An 18,717-nucleotide genomic window follows, 5' to 3' on the forward strand; every position below is an offset into this window, starting at 1 on the left:
ATATCCAGGAAAAAAATATGTTAAGCAAAATATATAGAATAACTTCATGTTGTTTTTTAGAATTGGTAGCATCACAAGCTCTCAATCTAGTTTGAATACACTATCCATCCCTCTTGCCCCCCTAAATTCTTCAGCAACAGCAACTACTGTCACTCACTGGAAAAGTTCTGTTGACTTATCAAGGCTTGGCTGGAGAAGCATTAGGCTCATTTTTTAATTGACAGACTAACCCTCCAGATGAAAGCTGTTAAAACCACCAAAAGCATATTATGCAACATGGTGCCCATTTTTATGCTGTGCCAATGATACACTTGTGGCCCAGTCCCCTCTCACATCATTACAGGATTTTGCTGGTTTACTTAGAGAAAAAAATATATTGTTTCCTGAATTAATTGCATTTGTTTTCTGCATCTTAAAGAAGTATAAAAATACAGTGCTTAAAAAGTCCTTTCTTTCTCCACACAAGCACACACCCATTTTAAAAAGTAGCAGAATCCCAGCTTTAGTCTCAACCCATTTATACATAAGCCTTTAAGATTAATTTTAAACTCCAAAATGAAACACAGCATGAAATAAATTCTGGAGCATGCTGATCTCTTGGCATATCAATCTATTATTTTGTCCAAAAATGCATAGTGATTTAAGGACAACGGGCAAGACAGTAGTTGTGTCCTACAGACAGCAGTCCTTGGAATTGTTTTCCTGTACCTTTCAGACAAATTATAGAGCCAATTTCCCTTCTTGTCACCCATCTGAATCCCAACTGGGAAACTGAGCACAGCACTCATATTTAACACCCCCCAAAAAAGGTCACTCTGTCATTTGGGTTTTGGCAAGAGGCTTACGGCAGTGTACCTTCACCATCCTTTAAAACACACACACACTAGATTCAATTCTAAAGACAATCAGGGTCAAGGCATTGTCTGTAGTATCAAGTTCTTTACGAGTTCAAGCAGCCAATCTCATAATTCTATCTATCCCTCAGGAAGAGTGCAAGTTCCGAAAATATGGGCATCTCAGTCATCTGTCACAATGAATGGTGCTTTGTTCCTTCCCAAAGGCCTAGTCTCTTTGTAGTGAGCAGCTGGGCCAGTCCGCTTAAGAGCATCAGAAAGATAGTGAAGGACATCACAAGGACGTAATGGCTAATGCTGAAACAGAGAGGAAACGGTGTATTAGAAAGCAGCTTATTAAAGCAACAAGTCTAGAGAGAACTACGTTTGCTGGTAAGATAAGACATATGCTACCATAGTCATGCGGGCTCACTCAGCACTATCAAGCCACCAATGTTATAATTCTATATGTCCATCAGGGCAATTTATTGTTGTGTTGACCATTACAATACACATTGTTACAGACAGAACAAAAGAATTATGGTCACAAAGGACACAAAGACTGTAAGGGTTGATACTATCCAGAATTTTTTTAAAAAACCAAAAAACAAAAAACAAAACTAAGTTTCATGGTTACTCAAACCGTTATGTTCACATGACATGTTCTTGAGGCTACCACAAATGCCCTAAGCAGTCCAGGTGTTGTGAGCCAGTGGACACAAGAGGAGCATCATCATTTTCTCTTAGGCTCCCAGGTTATAGTTTGTTCTTTCTTACTACTTTGGCTCAAAGTATAACTTACAAAACAAACAATGTGTTTAAACACACAGTGTGTGTTCAGAATTATACAGTCTGAATTTGCTTCAGAACAGAATCAAAGTTGCTACCATACCAGTCAGAGTGTTTGCATGCAAAGGAACGATCTAACTAGATGATTAAATTAATGAAGGCAGTAGAGATACCAGATTTAGGGAGCCTCAAAAACCCAAAACCAAACCAAACAAACTGCTTTCTTGACAAAGTATTATATGGATCTGGCTTACTATTTTAACAAAAATCGAGACCTTCACTATAGCTTACCTTTCACTACAGAAAACATAAAAAAAAGCAATCCAGAAGTTTGCCATGCTGAAGTTCAATTAACAAGAACAAAATATTAATGACAAGTCTAATTGGCACAAATGAGAATCAATTTAGTTGCAACTGAATTGGGTCCCATTAGCTTACATATGCCGGAAGAGGGCATTCAGTCAGATTGAGACCTGCAATGTACACATTCTGCAGCGTCATTCCCTGAAAAACAAACATCGTTCCAATGAATCTACTGGATTTTGCCAGGGAGGCTTTCTTTTGTTCCAGCCAACGTAACATACTAGGATAAAAAATGTTTCATGCTGTGTATCAGTGAACCACAGCACCAATAAGCAGAAGTGGCATTCCTGGTTGTCAGCAAGTTTGTGCCTTTCAGGACGAATATTGAATGGGTGCAGTCAAGTCAAGATGTGTCTATTAAATACTAACTCTAACTGCACTGCTAACCCTAAAATCTCATAAAAAGAGAAAATAGCCCACAACTCACCCAACGCAAGTAGTTTTTTAAAGATAAAAAATAATTATATGGAAGAGTTTGTGTTCATTTATTTTGGAGTGAGGATGGTCCCAAAGTGATATATCATCATTATCATTATAGTAATGACAATATGTTTTTAAAGGAGACTTAAAATGATTCTGAAAGAAAATGTTTACAATTTAGAAAACAAATGCCACCTTGATGTAAAGTATTTTAAAATGATTTTATACTTTTTAATACTTTTTATATGATGATCTTAATATTTCATGTTTAACTATTTTTAATGCTTCTTGTATGTTGCATAATTCCTTGATCATTCATTCCAGAGTCCCAGCCAGCTATGTTCCAAGAAACAATTTTCAAATAACCAGCCCTTGAAGTTGGGGCTATCTTTTGGGTCCCTGATGTAGCCTGTAGATGTAAAACTGCAGAACCAAGCAAGTGGGCTGGCTGCGGCATCTCGCTAGGTTTTATGAGGTGGGGATTTGAATTGCTTGCTGGCTCTACAAAGAGTCTATTTGGTCAGTAGGTGAAGTTCCAGGTACCTCGGTGCTTCTATAGTCCCAGTGGGTTTGGTTTGGGTCTTTATACTTAGCCTGGTTAAACTCCACAGGATGCTAGTCTGACTTCACATTCATTCCATTCTCTTTTAATGATGTGTGAGCCATCTTGAGTACTGTCACTGGGAGCAAGGTGGAATAAAAGTTCAGAAAATAAAATAAAAGATCTGTTCCAGAGACCAAACGCCATGCAAGATAATATAGTTTTGGCAGTCTGTCAAAGTGCAACCGTTTCAGAGCCAGCTTGACCTCTCTGTATCTAGACAGTGTCACATGCAAAAATGGCAGGATTCAAGTTCACATGATATTAAAAAATCAAAAATCAAAAACCCCAATGTTTAAAACCAATTGTAACTTTAATTTAGGACTCCTGAACCAATAGAAAAAATAGCTTGTTTCCCAGAATGGTTTCCTCCCCTGCCATTTACTAAAAATATTTATTATAAATAAAATTTTCTCTGCAGAATGGAAGGCAACTTCCCACCTTAAGAAAATTCTTTTAGGGGTAAGCAAGGATGAAGCTTCTGCTTAAGAAATACATTTTACATGTACAAATTCCCAGGTTTGATCCCCAGTATCTCCAAATTAGTCTGGAACCTGCTGAAATCCTGGAGAGCCATCCTGGAGGGTGGCAGATACAGTATAGCATTAAAAAGATTATTGGCTGAAATCCTGTTGCACAATTATGCAAAAGGTGTGACTGTTGGGAGTGAAGAGCCATGAAGTTAAGACATCTTCAGATACATTATTTGTTGAGTACCAAGTCATGTGACTCAGATAATGTCTACAGAGATCTCTTTTCTTAAATTGCTTCCAAAATTTACTCCACAACAGGATCCAGACCATGAAAAACCAAGCCAGTTTCTTAGCTTCATACAAAAGTATTCATAAGACTGGAGATGTAAATGGCTAAGACACAAAGCAAAGTGTTCTATTAACTGTTCAGCAATTTGCTTGTGTCCTTCACATTCTCTTTATTCCATTTCATGATGAGAATTGCTTAATATCGTTAGCAATCAATTGGAATATTTGTGCTTTTGCACTTCCATTCTTTGCAGCACTGTGTTACAAATGATATTCCCTCACATAGTGGAAAGCATCAATGAGCTAGGCATCTGTAAGCAGAAAGCATTTTTCGCAGTACCAGCTAGGGTTGATGGGACTTGCCATCTAGTGGCTTTCCTCATTCTTGGCATGTAATACCCTAGACCACTGGTTCTTAACCTTGGGTTAATCAGGAGTTTTGGACTGCAACTCCCAGAAGCCTTCACCACCAACTGTGCTGGCTGGGGTTTCTGGGAGTTGCAGTTCAAAAACATCCGAGTAACAAAGGTTAAGAACCACTGCCCTAGACTTTAAACACATATTTCCTTCCCTCTTCAAGGACACTGCTTTTCAAGGATAGCAGAAGAATCTGAAGTAGTTTGACAAAAAAGATGGCACGTATAGAGTGACTGATACAATGCTTCATGGGGGAGGGTTAAGGATCTCTATGCTTCAAATAATGAGCGCTGTAAGTGGATCATGAAGATGTCCAGACTATAGCCATCCCAGGCCTTTTGTTGCACAAGCACAGTTCCTTATATGTTGGACAGACTGCCATTTCCAGAAATCAAAGTCCATGGCTCATCTCAAATGGCCTCATGAAACTGTAAAGTATACCTAAGTGATCAGCAAACACTCTGAATATAAAACAATAGAAACAGAAAGTGTTGCTCGGTCTGGAGGAATACCATCGTCACAATTTTTATTCCTTCTACATTAGTCACATTGCTCCTTTCAGAACAGCTTTGGAACTTTCTTCCCCAGCCTCTAGCCTCAAGTACAACTATGCAGAAGCAGCGCACTAAACTACGTGCTGTTGCTGCCATTACCAATCAACTCCCATAAAGAAGGTACAGTTCAGAAACTGATAATATTCAATCTGGTTTGTTGAGGTGCAGAAGGCATTGCTTCAACAGCCTGGTCAGCACCCTTTGGACTTCACAGTTCACAGGAGCACTTATATAATAAACTGATAACAGGAGCTTCTCCTGGGAGGAAAAAACCTAATCTTGCAGCCCAGCTGCTTTGGCTGAATTTGTTCTCTACACTTCAGGATGGCTTCAAAGAGAAGAAAATTGTTGCTGGATTTTTCTTTAAAGCTTTCTGCAAAGTTTCATACTGAGAATTAGATCCTAACTAGCCTTCCTTGCTTCTCAATGTTTAAGCTGCCAACACAGGATAAAGTGGGACTCTGCATTTTCAAATCAAGTCTCCTATTGTCACTATTCTTTTTTAAAAAAACCAATAAAGTGGAGCTTCCAATGAATATTCTAATGCAAGTTTTAGTCCTCTGAGAATTTCAATGAAGTTTTAATTACTTTGAATAAATAAATGGAGTTCATGACTTTATAGTTTGTTCATTCATTTGGAGCTAGAAGTTTAAACTACATAGCCTTAGATAATCTATTCACTCAGTGGGAAACATTTGTTGTCTTCAATAGAATCCAGCTAAATGCCAAACATACAACTGAAATGCCAAATCCAATAGGAAATCATAACCAAGGGTATGGCTACAATAGCAGCAAGGAGAGAGCTAGTATGGGCCACTTGAAAATGGTCAGACTTGATTAGAACAATCTAATTTGCTATTATCTGAAACATATACTTGATACTTATTATCAAGGGATAATACCAGTGTGATGTCCCAAACTCCTCGAGGAAAGGACAAGATATAAATGTGATAGATCAAGAAAACATGTCTGCTTTCACAAAAGAAAGGCTTTCTGGGCATGGCTGAAAAGGACTGTGCATTCTTTCTCTTCTTTGTTCTTCCTCCTACTGGCGACCAGATGTCATCATGGTTATCTTGACTTTGCATGTGGCAACTCTAAGCAACACTATTATATTGCAATCTAAACCAATCCTCCATTTTCTTCAGTTAGTAAGTTATTCTCCTTCCTGTATTTAGTTTCCCATGACCAACTATAACAATCTGTTCTTTCCATTTCTCATTTAAAAAGTGTGCTGCTACACTAAGTGATTAAGTATTCTAGCTTTCTAGTTTTTTTTTTACATGTGTTATGATCTCTTGGTCTTCATTTACTTTAATATTGCTCTCTTTAATATTGTGAAAATGCGAAATAAATAATGAAGCATGTCAATACAATTTTTTGTACAAAATTCAATGGCTATTTAAAATGCTACCACTAATTTTTAAAAGCTTTCTTCTTTTCATTCTCATACAGGATCAAAAAAGAGCAACATAATAGGCAGTTTTTGTCCTGATCTGTTCAGACAATTCCTTCAAAAAGAGTGGGAAAATGTTCTTCCTTTGTATAATATTCTAAAGGATTATTTAAATATATTCTTTAAAATATATTTACATTTGATGGGTGAAATCCTGTTATGTAAATTACACTTGCGTAAGGGTGAGAACATCATCAGCAGGGCTGATTTATTGGAAATTAATCATGTCATCGAAGCTACCAACATGAATTTGACCCAACTCCGGGAGGGAGTGGAAGACAGGAGGGCCTGGCATGCTCTGGTCCATGGGGTCACAAAGACACAACTAAACAACAACAACAACGTATTCGCGAAGATACAACTAAACGACTAAACAACAACAACAACAACCTCTGCCTCAAGCCTCCCGCATAATCTCATTCCTCATCAGTAAAGTCATTCTGATGGTGGCGACGTTTGATAATTAAAGAGTTCCCTCTCCTGTCTTGGGGCTCCCACAGCTGCTTGATAATGAAAGAGATTATGCAGGAGTCATTGGAGCCTTGAGAGAGAAGTAGGAAATGTTTAATTTCTCAAAAATTGCCCTGCTTATGATGTCATCAGCCTTAAAATTACAAAACAGGATTTCAGCCAGTGAAGAACTGAGAAGCTCCTCTTGGCTTAAGAGCACTCCAGCTATACGAGAAAATACACAAATAGGCTGGCGACAAGGACCAGAGAGGAAAATTCAAGGTACTATGAGAAGAAAAGTGGGAGAAAACCAAAGGGGCAGGATGTAGTGCTGGGACTGAAAATGATACCTACTGTACCGAAAAGACAGACAATTTTATGCATCCAAGTATTCAAATAAGAGACAGGTATTAGAAAGATATCAGAATCTGCCATTACACTACAGTTTTAAAGCAAAACTAATGGAATTAGGAAGGCAAAATGAACTTTAAAAACCCAGACATTATAATAAACCAGATGAGATATTGTTAGTGTACAGTATCTGTAGCCTAATACAGAAAAGCAGAATAGTTTTTTTCCATAGCCTAATCTTGGAAACATACCATCAAACAGCTGTGTAAGAGCTGAACCTCATTTAGACCTCATCTATGAAAACCTACAGCTTAAATGTAGGAACAGAGTCCTTTGAAAAGCATTGCTTTTGGAAAGTGCTGGGGAGACATAAAGGTTTGACCAACAATATTTAATCTGTGAAGGCTCACTTACACATGCAATTTACTCCATCATGTAGAAGATAAGCACAACATGTATGGACCCCTTATAAAGCTTTGGGGAGGGGGGAAAAACCACATGCAGTAAGAAGCAGATAGGTGTGATGCATTCATTACTCTCTTAAATGCGGTAATAGATTTAACCAGGCATAAGAAGGTTCAGCAAAAATGCCAAGGAGGTAAAGAAATCATGCTACAAATAGAATGCAATTAAAAGCAATCCCTGCTCCATTTGTTATCACGTAGTGGCAGCCTGCCAATATATCTGAGGCTATCAGCAACCAGGACCACAAAGGCTGCAGGCAGCTCTGCTTGGGAAATTAGTTTTCATGCAGTAATTTTAAAAGGAAACAAAAAGCTAAGTTTCTTGAACAAAAAAGCAGTATCTAGTCATAACAGCTCGGCAAGGTTTAATATTCTTCAACTATTATGTTGTACAGGTCCAATGTTTCAACAGCATCTAATTTACAAGTTCATTTCGTATGAAGGTCAGTAAGAATATTTGCAAATCAGGGTAGAAGTAGATCAGTGTGAGGTGGGGAGGCACTGGATGCATGAGAGGATTTGGAAAGCACAAATGGAGATATGTATAAGGGTAGGGCTTTCTCCCATGATGATTTTGAGTTATGTGAAAGCACTATGTCCACTCCCTGGCTTTAAAAAAATTGAAGTTATGTAACTCCTTAAAAGGAAGGTCGTTTCTAGTATCAGGAATCTGGGAGCAGCTTAGTACAATGTCTCTACTTCACAGATAGGCATTGAAAACATACTGTTCTAAACCATTGTCTGTAACCAAACAGAGGTCCATGATTTAAAATTAAGCTGCCCTCAGAACTTTCACCATTTACTAACAGCAATCTGATATGTGCTGCCTGAGGGATTTTGGTGATGCTCACAGTCATCTTGGCAGTGAAGAACCAACCAGACCTCTCTCAGCAGACTGCTATAGACAAGGGCAATGGTACTCAATCTTTGGCCCTCCAGATGTTAGGGACTTCAACTGGCCTTTGTCCACCCTAGCTGGGGCTTCTAGGAATTTAAGTTCAAGGCTTCAATCTAACTGCCAGTCCTAATTAAAGTAAACCAACTGAACCAAATGCTGAATGTTAAATCTCTCCCTACATAAGCCCCACTTTTTCAATGGGTCTCCTCTAGTTGTGATTAGCATTTGGATTTAGACCCAAAACATCTGGTAAGAAACTACTGGGTGTGTACTGCTTTCTCTGCTTTGCAATTCTGTCCTATGCATCCGACAGGCAAATATCAGCTCCTACCACTTGCAATGGCTACATCCAACTAGGCATGCATTATGTTCATGACATCACTTTTTGCCCTTTCCAGAGCCTATGTGGTAAGACAAAGATTCATACCTTAACTGTCATGAGCTTTCTTTATATTGATGTTTTGTTGTCAAGTCAGGCTGGAACACAACTGCATTACCAGTACTAACACAGTTTATTGCTATTAAAAGAGGGACTTTTGTTACAGGAATAATATAGCATGCTAAACACCATTGTTTGGGTCAGACATGGTTAACAGTTACAACTTGGAATGAAGACCACTAGGTGATAACAAAGCTCTCCCTATAGAGTTAGGGCAGAAGTCTATAGAAAATCCAGAAAAGCAACTGACAGTACTGATCTAGAAAGAACAAGGTCTGAGCAGTATAAGGCTGTTCCTATGTTCCTAGATGCATATATTGACCTAGTGCTTATTTTGCAGTACCTCTACAGAAAGGCCAACTTTTCAAAGAAACCAGAACTGCTAACTTAGAAAGTGTTTCAGTGCTGTGACTGATGTGTTCAGTGACTGATGTAGCTCTTTCATAACAAATTAAATTCATCTTGAACAAGAACATCTAGTAAAGAGATTTCGAACCAAACTGCATATTAACATAGCTATGTGGCAGGTGATGCTAGTAGCAGCCGGTGCTGAATTCTATTCTTTCCAAAACTCAATAAGGAGTACAAGAATGCATTATCAAGTCATTACTCTCTCCATGTACGTTTTACCTACTAAAAATAAGTGGTGTCACTTTTCTGCTTCCCAGAGTTGCAAAGGTGATGTACAATGAAACAGATAAAAATATTATTTTAAAGCTTATTATTTGAAAGCCAGTTCCACAACCAATTTTAGAGACCAAAGCCCTTGGAGAATAATACAGCTTTGTCTGCCTCTGAAAGCAGACCAGGGAGAAAGCGAGTCCAACTTTCCACAGCCAAGGTGTTATCACAGAGAAAGACCTGCTTCTGGACTTCCCTGTCCATGGCCCATCCATATCACTGACTAATGCTACTAAAGGTGGAGAAATGTATGCTATGGAAATGGAAATGTCAGAAGCCAAATCAAAGTTACAACAGATTACAATCACAGACTGACTTCCCAGTGCTTGTAATAAGTAGTTCTCTCCTTACATTTGAGGAGACAGCTGAGGATTTATGACTTATGGGAACAGAATCAAGCCTAGCTTGTTCATTCACCGAACACCATGCCACTGGGACTGTTAAGGTGTAGTAGCGCTTAATAACCTCATTAATGATCCGAGAAGAGCAGGAAAATGGCATACCAATTAAATGCTGAAATACATGAGGGATAGAAATGCCCCAAAGAAAAGATGAAGAAGTGGTAAAATCATCAGCAGTTCTGGAAATTTCAACATTCCTGTATACTTTCATCAGATTTTTCCCCCTATTAACAAACACAGACTTTCCCCCCCCAAACCCTAAACAAAACACTTCTAGAAAAGCAGCTTTCCACATCTGGACTTAGAACAGTTTTCTGAAAAGGCTGCAGAACAAAATAATTCATAACCACTAAGAAAGGTTTTGAGAACTGGTTCAAAATAGCAAGAAACTGTTTTGCTTAGCAGCAATTATAGGGTGCGTGCTCAAATCATTGCCCACTGACAGGCAACTGAAAGGTGTACTGCTTTTCAGCTATTCGCTATCCTGGTGCAATAAACACACAAGGAAGGAGAGCAAGCTACCCCGGCCCCTCTATCATTACTGTGGGTGTATGAAGCAACAAGTTTAAAGATCCTTCAATCCATGAGCTGAAACACTGTGAAATGAAGGTTCTAGCAGTTCCTTCTCTTTAGATCTGTTCCTTTGTGTCAGAAAAGTGATGGGGGAGGAAGTGGCGGTACTTTGTTTTCCCTCTTTCTGCTTTTAACTTACCCAGATACTAAACAAATGGATAGGGCTAATGTCTAACTAGTACATGCTTGGAATAGCAATCTTCGTTCTCCTTGACCCAACCAAATGACCATTGGACATGCCAGAGTTATGGATGAGTCCAACAAAGCAGAACATTTCCTGGGACAAAACAAGTCTATGCTGGTCCAAGGGTCCAAGCTTAAAACTAACAAGTTATAAATTATACCATTACATGGCAATATGTCACCCTTCCAAAAGGGTACAAGTGTATAATGAAGCCACATTTCAAAAGTCAAATAATGACCACAATCCTAATGGTATTTGCATAACTTGCTGTGGCTGATTGTAGCTAATTAACTAGGTGCCAGGGCACATCTCAGTCATCCATCTGGTCATGTGCTCAACCACACAATTGAGATATACTCCAGCACTTCCTTAATTGGCTGCAATTAGCCATGGCTTGTTAAGCAAACTTTATATGTACATAAACAGGTTTGTGGCCAAGAAGCAGGAATAACAATAAGTTTTGCTGTAATTGATATCATATTCTATGTACCTTTTTCTAATTTCCATTTTAGAGCTATTTTGAGGGAATTTTTCAAATTTTATACCAAATTAACAAAAAGTAATGAGTAATGTAGGTGGCTGGATATCTCAGTGAGTTAGCTGTGGAGCCAGAGGTTAGGAGTTCAATTTCCTACTGTGCATTCCAGAAAAGCCAGCTTGTGGGGCCTTAGGCAAACTCTGTAGTCTCTTGCTGTCATGATCCTGCTGGACAAGCCTTCAGCAAGGATGAGCTGGTACCCCCATTTACGTCTGATATGGAAAGGGAACTGCTGGATCCTGCAACTCCTGCACCTCGGGTGGTCGAGAAGGTTGAATTCTTGGAAGGAGCAGCATTGTTCCTGAGTCAGGGGAAGGGGATGGATTGCCTCCCAGTTCCCAAGAATGCCACTAGATAAAGGCATGAGCCCAGCTAGAAGACCCCAGGAGAAGTATTTGATTGCAGGGAAAGGTTCCTCAGTAAAAGAGACCTCTTCAAGAGTAGGGGTCACTTTTAGAGAAAGTCCTTCTTACCAATGAGACTATCACACCAAACCCTGCAGCTAAGTTCCTTTTCCAAATGAATGAATGGGCTCCAGCAGCCTGACTATATAAGTCTCAGGTTCTCACTGGGAGTTTCGCTGGAGACAACTTCTCCTGTGGCTTCTGATCTTGCCTTCTGCATAGCTTGATGCTCACTGCTGATCCCCTGGCTGTCTATAACATGTTGCACTGGCTTGACTTAAACTCTCTCTGTTTGTTTTGGTGACTATTAAACTGATTGACTTTAGATTGCTTTTGGACTCTGGCTTTGGCTCTTCTGCACCTGATTTATTGGACTCTCAGGTAGGCCTGTTTGTTCGCCTCCTGGACTAGCCTATCTGGGATCATGACACTATCCAGACTCTGGCTGAGAAAAGAACAGATGGTTGCAGAGAAAGGTGTAGCATGATTGTGAGAGGGACAATTCCATATATACACCTTAAATTCAGACATTAGATTATCAAAGTTTTTCTTAGAAAAAAAATCCCGTGAGCAATGTCTTCAAACAGAACTAAACCAACGTCATGACACACCAAACCACCCTTTGGCAATGTTATTCACCATTTCCAAGCCTGAACCATCAGAACAGTTCAGAAAACTACTTTTGATTAATTCAAAACCCAAGAAAATTAACTAAATAAAATAAAAAAATCAGAAGCTCTTACATACATACATACATACATACACACATACACACACACACACACACACACACACACACACACACACACACACACACACACACACACACACACACACACACACACACACACACACACACACACACACACACACACATACATACATACATACATACATACATACATACATACATACCTGAGAATCATGGCTGGTGAGAAGGAGATGCAAAAGACAGCCTAGGCTGATAAGGATAGCACACAAAGGCTGAAACCCTGTTGCTTAGCATAGTACGTCCTACTGGAATAGGCCCATTGAATCAGTAGGGATTAGATATGGGCATGACGTAAGTTGTCCCTCTTTGTACGAAATGTGTCACGCGGCACCACAGCTGCCGCATGTTCCCTCCAACCACCCCCCTAGCTGGCTGCTGCTCTCACATGTTGTCAAAGCCTTCCAGAGTCCTCCTTCTCCAGTGGCTGCCCAGTCTGCCCTGCCCTGCCTCCTCTGGCAGGCGAACACCCCAATGAGAAGGTGAGACAGGGCTTCTCCCTGCACAGCCATTCAGTGGTCGGCTGCTAGAGCAGGCAGGGCAGGGCAGTTCAAGCTCTTGCCTGGACTGGGCAGCTGTTGGAGAAGAGGACCCCAGTGGTGCGCAACGATGTATGAGTGGGCCAGCCACCCAGGGGTAGTGGTCAGAGAGAATGTGTGGCAGCTGTGGTGCTGCGCAAGACACTTTGTACGAAGAGGGATGACTTAAGTTGTGCCCGTCTCTAGTAGCGATATGGTGAATCAACTCCTCTGTGGGATCCATTGATTCAAATGGACCTACTCTAGTTGTGACTTACTATGCTAAAGTAAGTGGCAAACAGGGAAGGCCCTTATGGAAAGTTGACCCACCAAATCCCCAGTGGACCTGCTTTAGTGTGACTTACTCTGCTAAACAACAGGATTTCAACCAAAGTGTTTCACCGCTATTAATTCAAATCCCTTGCCACAGAAACTTAATGGGGCAAGAAATAAAAATAAAATTTAAAAAGTATAATGATCATTATAATTAATTAAAATCAATTATTAAAATTAGAATGAATAGATAAAGAAATGCAATGTCACTGAAATATTTCCCTGAATTGGAAAAGTCACAGACAGGAAACAGTGTTTTAATGAAGAAATATATTCAGATAAATGTTCGGTTTATAAGCCGCACATTTTTATGACCCACAAAAGAGGAAGAAATTGTCAAAGAGGGGACTTGTACCTTGTTCCAATATCGAGCCAGCTTCCATAATCTTTAACCAGAAAGAAGAAGTGCTAAGGAGAGAAAAAGAAAAAAAAGAGCACACTTTTATTCCTCAAATAAACATTTCACAACGAGAATGACAAGGCTCAAATATCTGTTCCAAGCTGCTCATTCAGGGCATTTACACAGTTCGAGCAAAAAATGCCCAGATTTCATCAGATAATCTTTAACTAAATAACAAACAAGTCAGGAAAAAAATATTTTGGAGGCTAGAACACTAGGGAGCTAAGTTCAAATTTCTGCTAAGCTGTATGAATATGCTGTGGCAAGCTTGATTTTACAACCAATCATGCATCTCCCTCATGAAGTCTAGGGCAACAAGACCCACATTATTACCATATATTCCACTTCCCCAACTCTACTTTATTGCGTGAAGGCATGACAAAGGATGTGCCATACATCTTTTGCCAGTTTAACACAAGAAGACAATGGGCTTGCTGGTCCTAGTGACAGTCACGCTTCTCTCTTAACATATAGTTTGGTCCACTAGAACATCTTTGGCTAGTCCATCTCTCTCACCTTCAGCTGCAAATGGTTCTATCAGGAATCAACCCGAATGACAACTCCAATAAACCCTAGCATTATGGCCAGTGTGAACTGCAGTCCAATCTGCTCATGGTAATTTACAAGAAAGAATATAAATGGATTCCAAAGAAAGCAAGATAGTAAATTATATCATGTACAGTGGTGCCTCGCACAATGAGTGCCTCACACAACGATGAATTCACACAACGATGCCTTTTTCTGTTAAATTTGCTGCCTCACACAGCGATGTTTCCTATGGGGGATTTTCACACAACGATCTCCCTTTTTGCTCCTGTAAAAGTGTCTTACAATGTTTGGACGCTGTTTTAAATGATTGCAATGGTTAGTCCACCTCCTGAAACCTATGCAAACTGATTTTGGTGTTGTTCTGACACTTCGTTAATTTATGATGATTTTTTGAATTTTCTCCATTGGAAACCATTGGATGGTCTGTCTAATGGTTTCCAATGGAAAAAACAAAAAATCATCATAAATTAACGAAGTGTCAGAACAACACCAAAATCAGTTTGCATAGGTTTCAGGAGGTGGACTAACCATTGCAATCATTTAAAACAGCGTCCAAACATTGTAAGACACTTTTACAGGAGCGAAAAAGGACTTCACAAAGCCATTGGAATGTATTGAGTCGGCTTCAATACATTGCAATGAAGGAAACATTGTTTCACACAGCGATGTTTCCTATGGGGATTTTCACTCAGCGATGGCAATCCATTCCAATTGGAACGGATTAACCGGTTTTCAATGCATTCCTATGGGAAATGGTGTTTCACAGAACGATGTTTCACACAACGTTGATTTTTTTGGAACCAATTAACATCGTTGTGTGAGGCACCACTGTATATGTGTGTATGCTAGATACTGTCTGCCTAGGCCTTTATTACTTAAATAGAAAAATAATCCTTTCTGAACTGGCAATATATGGTGTTCCCTGAATTGAATTGGGTCTTGGAAATACTTTCTCCTGTGTGTGGTATTCCTTTGAACCAATTCAAATAAAATAATTACCATGCTATTTTGGCATTTTATTTGTGACTGAATAGACCTTCCAGACTGGAACCAGGAAGGACCATTCTTTTGTTGACTAATGTAATTAAAATTATGACAGTCTCTGATGTCTAATATTAGATACATTTATTCTACGGCATAAACTCCATGATGTGACATAACAAAAGCAGAAGGTGTTGTCACTTCACGTAGCTCCTCTGGGAAGAATAAGAGATGGGAGATCATGAAAGAATAAAAATCCCTTCTTACAGTGTTTTGAAGGCACATTGCTTCAAGCTATGTCATGATGTGTATATATAGTACTGCCAGCGAACAGGCTAGGGCAGTGGGGAGTGTGTACTTTTTTTCATTCATTAAGAAGGTCACTTAATAATTCTTTGCCTAAAATCACAGGGATGTTGAGATGGTCTGCTTCTCCTTTGCCCAACTGCTTGCATTGTATACACAGTGTCATTTACTTCTCCTTGGGTCTCTTACCCTCCCCTTGGTAATTCTTATATCTTGTTTTAAAAAATGAAGCAGACCATGTTTTGAAGGCAGGGAAGAAGAGAATGAAAAATTAAACTAGGCACCCAGGTGCATCTGGCATTCCCTTTCACTCCCAGTCTTGAACATTCAGTCTGAAGTAAATGAAAACCTAGCCATGTTAACTTAAAAATAGCTCAGTGAAAGAACTGAAGTAATAAAGATTATGTCTCTTCTGATGCATTCATTAGATGATGTACAAAGGACTGTGGAGTAGTGGGGGTTCTATCTGCAGTTGATGTCCTAGTTCCATAAACTTTGAAGTCTGAAACTAATTCAGATATCTCTTGATTGAATTAGCAGGACTCTCTGGGTTTTGATCTTATTCGTACAGAATGTCCAACAGTAGCTTACCAAAGCCATAATGTCTGAAATCACAAGAACAATGAGGAAAAGCCTGGGGAAAGAGAGAGAGGGTGGGGAGGGAGAGAGTGTCAGAGGAAGACTTTAATTCATAGTTCATCAGTATTGCAAGAAAGTTTCACAGAATTCTAAGAATATGACAAAACAAGTTTGAGAGGTACAGTTGTTCTCCTTTGATCTATTTTCTTAGTGTTATATATCAGGTCTTTCCACTTTCCGCTAAGCATCAGAATATCAAAACCTTTTGTTAACGTCAGCTGAATTCTATGACTCGTTTAAATTATAGAAATGAAGTCAACTTCCCTATATTTGAATATTAGCAAATGTACCTAGCTTCACTTGGATTACAAATCCATTTGTTCCACTCTCATCCCAGAGCTCTCTCCCGTTATCTTCCATTTTTTTCATGTCATGCTAGTTTGTCTCTCCCTCCACCACAACACTCCTTCAGTCATGAACAGGATCACCTGCGTTAGAAACCCGTGAGTATCTCCCCATACTCTTACTTTCCCCTGCCCCTACATTCCAATTCTCACTCTTTCATCTCTCCTCACTGGACTAAAGAAGTACCGATGAATTTTTCTTTTTTCCTTAGAGCTGCTGTACACTATTTTCCCACAGGTTCATTATGCAAACTATGTTGTGGGTCACAAAAGGGTTGACCAATGCATGCACACACTTCCCTAACAAGTAATTTTCCATGCAGAAGTTGAACAATGCAGGAAATGCAAATATTCAACAAATATGACCTTCCAAAGAATGGAAATTACACAAAGTCTGAAATTCAGCTTGGGGCATTTGCAATAACTTGACTGTGCCTGTGCTGAGCCTCGTGGTCATGCCTGTTTGCGAAATGAGAACAACTGAATTTACTGAACTTAGGTTATCACTGCAGTTAGGATTACTGAGATGCTAATACAGAAAGGGGGCAGGTTGTTTACCTGTTATTGTGGTTGTTCAACTGATCATCTGTAACTCACACATGTGGCAGAGCCACATTCAGAATCTCCTAGCGATTGGCATTCTTTCAACAAGATTCCCGCACCCAACCCCTGCTGAGTATATCTCTGTCTGCCCCAACAGTTCCCCATCAGCTCCACTCCATCAACAGCAGAGAAAGATGAAGCGTGATAGAACAAGCAGAGTATGTGAGTTGTGTGAGTTCACAGACAACAGCTAAGTAACCTGTCCCCCTTCTTCTTGATCTCCTTAACTCACACAGAGAGGTGACTTGGTCAGCCCATTTCCAGGAGGTGGGTTAGTTACACCAATACAGAAAATAGCAAAGTTTGCCCAAAGAATACATCTGCCTTAATGCACACACCTAGTCTTCAGTACGAAACGACAGTTAAGGGATGTGACCAAGTTGCTGTTGTGCAAATATCAAGGAGTGGACCATCTCTAGTGAAAGTGGTAGAAGATGCCATTGACCTTGTGAAATGGCCACAATGATCTTTAGGTACTGGGAGATGTGCCAACTCTATGCTATAGAAAGCAGAAGTTACTTCATTATCTTTCTCTTTTCTTTAAGTGGTTTGAACATGAACACTGTTTTAAATCACTAATGACTGGTTTGGACTAAACAGCTGACCTAGTAGCAGGAAGAGAGGATGGGCCATTAGCTATAATAATAATTTAATTCAGAAGAATTATAATTATGAGAGCATGATTAGTTACAATGTGAAATTTCATTAAAATGTGCTGCGCCATGGCAACTGAGCAAAATTTCAGCAATGACTTCTATCATATTGTTTCCCTCTGAGAAAAAGAAACAGAATTTGCCCATTTTATCAAGCATCAAGCTTAGTAAATTAATAAGGCCTCTCATAATTATTAAATTGTGACAAATCTAGCTTACAGATTTGACTATGCAAAGCAGATGCACAACGGGATACCATCACACTGCTGAAATTAATGTCAAAACATTTGGTGACGATCCCACAGAGAGACAAATACATACATATGCCTGTCAACTCCGAGGACAGCTAAAAATCACTGCAAGAATTCTCATTCTTTATAAGTTCACATTATACTCAAAATCATTAGCAGCCACAGCAGCAAAACCTTCATTAAGAAGAAGGCCATTCTTAAACTCAGTCTCTGTTTGTCAGATTGTGCTGTGTTACAGTATTCAGAATACTGAGAACATTAAGTTGCATAGGTAGCAATAGTGATAGCCTTGACTGGACTGCAGCAAATATCAGATCTATAGCCTAATTCAGACTCTTAACCTGTAGTAACCATCACTGCTTGAAGAATCATCTGTGAAATCATGTGATATCATGGAAAAGAACAACCTCCTCTGCCATAGTGAAGAAACAAAGAGCATCCTATGAACTAAAGAACCATATTGATTATTTGTCTAGTGTAGTGGTTCCTAACCTTGGATCTCCAGATGTTCTTGGACTAAAACTCCCAGAAGCCTTCACCACTAGCTGTACCAGTCAGGTTTTCTGGAAGCTGTAGTCCAAGAACATATGAGGGTCCAAAATTGGGAACTACTGGTCTAGTGCATGAAATGCTCTAAGGTGTATGGTGAAGGTAAGATATACATCTGTTCTTTGATCACATGGGCTATTACTTTTACCACCTCAACTCTAAAATATATTTGCCGTAATTCAATTTTTAGTCTCAACTGGACCAGACCTATTCAAACCATTGCCAATTAGTGTATATCAACACAC

At 39.4% G+C, this 18,717-nt stretch overlaps 1 protein-coding gene across 3 annotated transcripts in view; it reads right to left on the minus strand.

Annotated features, from left to right (window-relative positions):
• Nucleotides 1-329: 329 nt before the first annotated feature.
• PIGN (phosphatidylinositol glycan anchor biosynthesis class N) overlaps nucleotides 330-18,717 on the minus strand; it is a 90,198-nt gene continuing 71,810 nt past the window's right edge. For all 3 annotated transcript variants that reach the window (XM_020786684.3, XM_020786681.3, XM_020786683.3), the window contains 3 exons: nucleotides 16,025-16,067; nucleotides 13,553-13,605; nucleotides 330-1,151 (listed from right to left, as the gene is read on the minus strand). In XM_020786684.3, the coding sequence (XP_020642343.3) occupies nucleotides 1,028-1,151; nucleotides 13,553-13,605; nucleotides 16,025-16,067 (220 nt within the window). In that variant the 3' untranslated portion in view covers nucleotides 330-1,027. The remainder of the gene's footprint in view (nucleotides 1,152-13,552; nucleotides 13,606-16,024; nucleotides 16,068-18,717) is intronic.

Source organism: Pogona vitticeps, chromosome 4 (genome assembly GCF_051106095.1).
Source record: "Pogona vitticeps strain Pit_001003342236 chromosome 4, PviZW2.1, whole genome shotgun sequence".
In the NCBI taxonomy this organism is placed as follows: Eukaryota; Metazoa; Chordata; class Lepidosauria; order Squamata; family Agamidae; genus Pogona; species Pogona vitticeps.